The sequence below is a fragment of the Dendrobium catenatum genome, unplaced genomic scaffold (genome assembly GCF_001605985.2).
Source record: "Dendrobium catenatum unplaced genomic scaffold, ASM160598v2 fragScaff_scaffold_908, whole genome shotgun sequence".
Lineage (NCBI taxonomy): Eukaryota > Viridiplantae > Streptophyta > Magnoliopsida > Asparagales > Orchidaceae > Dendrobium > Dendrobium catenatum.
The window spans coordinates 942,926-949,721 of record NW_021319370.1 but is presented as its reverse complement, the minus strand read 5'-3'; the positions used below and the strand labels follow the sequence as shown (position 1 = coordinate 949,721).

Below are 6,796 nucleotides of genomic sequence, written 5' to 3'. Positions count from 1 at the left end.
ATAAACTATTCAAAATAGTAAGATAATAAAAAATTATTAATTATTACTTAAATTAATTTTGTTCTTCTAAGAGTTTGGCTTCGTTTGGGATGGCTTTCTTTATGCTTCTTAAAGTAATTTTTAGTACAAAATTTTAATTTTTGTACTAAAAAGCTGCCTTAAAGAGCATTAAAATTTTATTTGGGACGACTTTCTTACTGCTTCTTAAAACAATTTTTTAATACAAAAATTAAAATATTGTTTATTAAAAAGTTGCTTTAATAAGCAATAAGAAAGCCAACGAAGCCTAAAAGAGTCATCCAAAATGAAGCCTTCACTTATGACAACTTTCTTGCTGTTTTTTAAATTAACTTTTTAATAGATTTTTTTTTTTATTTTTAAAAAATTTGTACTATAAAGCTGTTTTAAAAAACAATAAAAAATGCTATCTCAAATAAATCATAAATTAGATTATACCTATTTGTGCTGAAATATGGGGTGACAGAATTATATAATTTATTATCTTAGCATATTTTTATGTAATATGTACGTAGTTAAAGTAAAAATATAAGAATTATAAGATATATCATATTTTTAGATATAAAAAAAAGAAAAATAAAGAAACAGTGCTTCAAAGATAATTTTTGATGACCTATCAAAATATTCTCATAATTTGTATATTTTTTTCTGATAAATTAATATATCTCAAAATTTGTAATCAATTAATCTTAAATTATATAGATCCCCAATTTCTTCTCCTTTTAACATTATTATTTTATCATTTTTACTGCATTAAAAAATGAAGCTTTTTAATTCCAGTAAGATTTTATTTATTTCTTTAGTAATTATGATATGATAAGAATAAAATTTTAATTAATTAATTATTAATTTTCGAATATGTTCACCGGGCAATGATGTACCGAGGTTCAAAATTCTTTTTACTTTTGTCGGCGTGTTTGATGGGGACACCAGGGCCGCACGATCGGTTCCCATGACGTCATTCCCCGTACGGTTGATCTCGTCCGTCCGTTCTTAGCTAGAGAATAAAAGCCCCAATTTCTCACCCAACCTCGCTATTGGCCAACCGAAGCGGTGGCGTCTTCCACCGCGGAGTGGTATCTCCGTAATTCAGATTAAGAACAGGGTGTAATTCCTAACGGTTCAGAACGAAAGCGGCGGGACCTGGAAGTGGAATGGGACGGGCAATTGGCATTCACCCAGTTGCAGAAAACCAGAAGAAAGCGAAGCTATGCAAGTTTGAACAGTGGAGATTTCAGAGAGAGAGAGAGAGAGAGAGAGAGAGAGAGTAAGTGAAAAGAAATAAATAGAGGTGGTGGGAGCAGAGAGGAGAGAGAGAGAGAGAGAGAGTGAGTGAGCGGGCGTGTGTGTGAGAGAGATTGGTGGAGGAGAGAAGCCTCCACACAATAATTGGCATCGAATGCTGGAATCGGGAATCCCACTGTACACCGAATTTCGAGAGATCTGTTGCTTTTTACCGGCGCTATTTAGGCCAAAAGGGCAGCTTTCTTTTCTTCATCTGCAATTCAGTTGGAGAGGCATAGAAGCAGATGAAGCAGAGAAGAACTGGGTGGATGAGAGATTGAGAGGTGGAAAAGGTTGTTAGGGTTCGGAGTTCTCTGCCAGGAAGGATAATTAGCTGCTGCAGAGTCGGACAGGTTTCATTTTTGTTTTTCTTTGCTTTTTTCCTTGTGGTTAGTTGTGGGTATTTATCTAGGGATATTATATTGGGTAAAGAAAGAATTATTCTTCAGCTCGTGGTGAATTGGATTATGTAAGTTTGTGTATGGGGTTTTGTGGGTTTGTTTCTGCCAATTACACTCCGAGGATTGCATTTTTTTAAAAAAATTTAGATTAGCGAACTGAAGTCCAACTGTCGTCGAATACAGATTTTGTCCTTGTGTGGGTTTAGTGGGAGTGGACTTGGTGTAGAATCTGCAATAAATATTGATTGATTTTGTATGTTTTCCCGTTTCTGCAAATTCAGGTTCGCTGGAGACTGTTATTTATCTTCTAAGATGATCATAAGTCTATAATCATTAGTATAATTCACGAGGTTGGATAGCTTTATCACGACAGCTTTTGCCTCTGTTTTTGACTAGTTCAACTTCTACAAGATCAAAGTTCCAGGACCGTTAAATATCAGAACTGGCGCAAACATTGGCTGATTTAGGGAAGCGAGCATCCGATTGGTTAATTTGTGTTCCTGAGATCTTTTGATGATGTATACGGCAGCAGATTCGAATATGAACTTTCAACATGGGCTCTTCCCTTCATCCTTTTGCAATCAACATGTTGGTTCTTTTCAAACTGGGACAATAAACAGCACTGCTGGTTTGGTGCAAGGAGGGATTAATTGTTCAGGTGGGATTAATACTGCAGCAGGCATGCTGGCTGGAAACCCTGGTTCTTTAAACAGTGGATCTTCGTTGATGTTGGAAGGAAGTTCTAACGGCGATCACCATCTTGAGCTCTTGGCCGGTCTCAAACATGATACAGGTCTTGCAGCCGATTGGTCCTACAGAGAACAGGCCCTATTGAGCCACGGGCTCATCCAGTACGTAGTATTTCAACTCTACATTAAGCATTTTTTTCATATCTGATTGTTGAGTTGATTCTTTCAACTTATTGTGTTTTGGTGTTGAGCGGTTTTCTTTGCACGGAGAACAATTATCAAGTGTGATATGCTTGGTTTGAACTGTCAAGGGATTCAGTGATCTTGGGCAGGGAGCTCTTAGAACTCCCTGTGATTGTGGGAGTACGGAACTCTGTGGCTTGTTGAACTGAATGATAGACTTAGGAGTTTTTTTGGTTAGTCTGGTAGAAAATCTTGAGCTTCAATGTGCGTTGCTAAAGTCCCACCTTAGAGAATAATCTATTATTGGTTAACTAACAAAAGGCTTAAGATATGGAGTTTGGTTGGCTTCCATGACTATATATTTGTTTCAACTCAAGAATCCAAATTAATTACAAGAAAATAGCATATTCCTTGCGCCTAAATCTTCTTGAAATAGATATATTTTTTTCAAAAATAGCTTTTTTGTTTGATTTCCAGCGAAAATAGTCTGTCAAGAGTTCCATCGGATTGTGATTTTTTCTTTGGAATTATGTGGATTACCTTGAACTTGAAAATTATGGTGGAGATTTTACTAGGAAGTATATATAGATGTTCCTTTGGCAACTACTAGAGAATATTTCATTATCAAAATCTACTTAATGATGTTATTTTTGGCAAAAATTTGTTGGACCCCTGATCATTTAACCAAAAAGCGACATATTATCTAGGATTAAATCATGTACCACTTTTGCATTAATGTAGAAAATGCACAGCTATTAAACACTTTAACTAAAATTATATAACATAACTAAATTTTGGTATTTTTACTAAAAAATACAAAATTGCACTAGCAAATAAGAATCATATAATTTCATATGAAATTTATTTAGATAAAAATTGTAGTTATTATAATTGTACATGTTATTTTTAAGAAATAGACACTCGTGTCTTATCTTTATTACTTCCCTCCTTACTTGCTTGGCTCTCTTCCTTATCGTCTTCATTTTCATCTTCAACTTCATTTGCCTCCATGTTTTCATCAACAAACCCATCATTCTCTTCGGATTCACCATCAATATCATGCAAGTTAGCAACTAAGTTTGTATTGATAACAGGCTTATGTATTATGACATCTTCTCTTCTTAATGAGCAACCTTTAAATTATGTCTATCATCAATCCAACCCTTATAATAAAGACTAAAAAATACCTAATTAATAGTTTAATGAATTTTTTTTTTTGAGGGGGGGCAATTACCCCCCCTAGCCATCACGTGGTTCCGCCCCTGGACCAATCTACTGTGTCTCTTATTCTTTCAGGATAGTTGGCACAACAGGCTTGCACCACTTGTGCTAGAATTATAGTATCAAGTTTTGTATATCTTCTATCAAGTTGTTCCTCAGTAATTTGCATTGCTTAAACACTCTTATGTCTCAATTAGATACAGGGTCGACCCATTGGCAATTAGAGGAACAAACTTCATCTATGCCCACCAGTATACTATAATTTTATTATTTCTTGAAGAATGCCATACCATCTTTATCTTATGCATGCCCAACTAGCATCTTCAATGATTGTATCTATTCATTCATGTCTTTCTTGGTTCTAACGTGAATGTGTTTTTGACTTCAAGATTGAATACCTTTCCATTGTGTATTTTATGGAGCTTCAAATCTCTTCATTTATAACACTCCTTTAAATCCATTATTACTTTCAATTTATCTTTTTATTTTTTATGTCCATTACAATATTAAATATATTTTCAAAAAAATTCTTCTCATTATACATCACATCTAGATTATGTCAAACAAAATTGTTTCTCTAATAGGGTAGGTCCTAAAAAATACTATGCTTTATCCAATTATATATGACATCATAATTTAGAAGCCTAGATTATGCTAACATTGGCAATTCAATGATTTTGGGTATCATTCAAACCCTTTTCCATTCTTATATTGATGGATGAATAGATTTTCCCATCATATTTCTATATGTTTTTTAAGTGCATTATTATTTATTATAAATATATGATCTATCAACAAGAACATTTGATAATAGTGAGCGCCTTCAATAGCTCCATGCAATAAGGGCATATAACTTTCCTTGCAGCACTCACCTTGATGGCATATCATAAGCTGAAAAGCCACTAATTATCCGTATGAATTTGGCTCTTGTTGGAAACTTTTATTTTCTTGTGATGCCATATGTTAACATGCCTTCTTCCCATAAAATTTTTAGTTTATCTATTAGAGGCCATTAGTAGATATCTATTTTATCCCTTGGATTGTACGGATTAGTAATAATCTTTATAAGAAACATATATGCAAATCCTAGGGGAATGTTATAAGGTTTAACTATAACTCACAAGCACGAGTAAATTAAAAAGACTAACTATATAGAGTAAAACTATCTGTACATGAGCCAAATCTTATTTTCCACATATTGGAAGCAAAATCTAAATAGTTCTGATTAATTTTTTTTCATTATTCAACATCTGATGGATGGTATAAGACATCTTGTTCTTGTCATATGCTCAATTAAGCTCATAGATCCATACAATCTCTTTAACTGTGGGAACAAAGGTATGTAATACAATACATTGAAGGGAACTAATGTTTATATTATTTTTTTAGTTTTTTGTTTATATCTTAGCGAATCATAATATTTGCATTCATTGTCAGCGATGTCATTCTTATAATATAACATATATCTATTTGTACAATAATTCATTATGTGTGCTTTTAAACCTAATTTGTACTCCATCATTTTAGTGCTATAGAAGTCAACTAGTACAAGATTTGCGGCCTCCTTTTATAACCAATAAACTCATTGAAATAATCACTAGGCATAATGCAATATGATTTAATGATAAACATTCTTATTGTAGTAGGCAATTTCGAGTGATTGGTACATCTGTGCAATAATGAATGTTAGACCGGCCCAAAAGGGGCCGGCTGAACCAACTGAAATGGTCCATACTGGATCGGTTCTGGTCTACAGGAGGCGGGCTCAAGAGGGGCGGAACCAAGGAGAGAGGGGAGGGGGCGGCTAAGCAGATGGGACCCACATAATAATTAAGTTTTGTATTGGAGGGAAATTTCAAATTAGGGGCTGTTTTGATGCGAAACAAACAAGAATTGCACGGGAATATTTAAAAGAATTACGATGCTTGCTACTATAAGCATAATGTTTTGTAAGGCGAGATTAAAGAGCTCTCAATTGTCAAGTTTATTACGGCAAGCAATTACAAGATTAGAAGTTTGGAACAATTGAAGATAGATCTAAAATTATCACAGTAAAACAAATATGTTATAATACAATCCCATGATTAATATTTAGAAAGTTCACTATGAGTTACCATGCTCACTCACACTCAAAGTATGGCTTAGCGAAGAAAGGTCTTCAGCACACCCAATGATGCCACGAGGACGGTCGCAACGCCAATGGTCTTCCACGGAAAGGTCTACGGTGGTGGAGAGGTAGCCGCGGACGGGGAAGGTGTAGATCTCCCAACGAGAAGCCAAGGCATCTTAGGCTTTTGAAGATCGATCGTATGTGCCAAGCAATAGAGGATGTGCTTGACGTATCTTTCCGCCGTCTCGTCGTATTCCCAATTGGGGTCGTAGAAAGGAGAGAAAATAATGTCAATCTCCCCACGATTGTTGTAAGCGAACCCGTGATCAACCTCGGGATCGGCCATTTGACATTGAAGAGGAGATGAGAGTACATTGTCTTCTTCTTTTGGCTTCAAAATTCCCAAGGGAGGGAGCAAGGAGAGGGGCGGCCAAGGTGGAGAAGAGAGAGGGGAGGAGGGGGTCGGCTAAAGGGAAGAATTAAGTTTAAACTAAGAGGGGAATAGAGCTTTTAATCCAAACATGAAATTAATTTCATGTTTTGAGTAAATGCGGAGGGGAATCCAATTTGAAATTAATTTCAAATTTCAAATGGGATCTAGGGGAGTTAACAGGCAATTAATGGGAGCCCATCAAAAGAGGCCGGCGGGTTAGGAAAGTTATTAGGAGATCCAATTTATTTTAAATTTAAATTAGAATCATGAATAAAAACTTTCCTAAATAGGAATTCCAAAATTGGAAAGATTTTGAAATTCAAAATTTGAATTTCAAATGGAATCAAATTTTCCCTCTTGTGTCTAACTAAATTTGGAAAGTATTATGATGATTGAAATCATCATCATGATGGAAAATTGGTAGTGGAGGGGGTGGTGGCAAGAGGAATTGGGGGGG

At 35.0% G+C, this 6,796-nt stretch overlaps 1 protein-coding gene across 3 annotated transcripts in view; it reads left to right on the top strand.

Moving 5' to 3' along the window:
* Positions 1–1,236: 1,236 nt before the first annotated feature.
* The window catches only part of LOC110112682, a 41,183-nt gene continuing 35,623 nt past the window's right edge, over positions 1,237–6,796 (top strand). The window contains exons 1-3 of one of the 3 annotated variants that reach the window (XM_028697284.1): positions 1,237–1,285; positions 1,327–1,655; positions 1,985–2,554. In XM_028697284.1, the coding sequence (XP_028553117.1) occupies positions 2,217–2,554 (338 nt within the window). In that variant the 5' untranslated portion in view covers positions 1,237–1,285; positions 1,327–1,655; positions 1,985–2,216. The other 2 variants (XM_028697285.1, XM_020844989.2) reach the window with 2 other exon arrangements.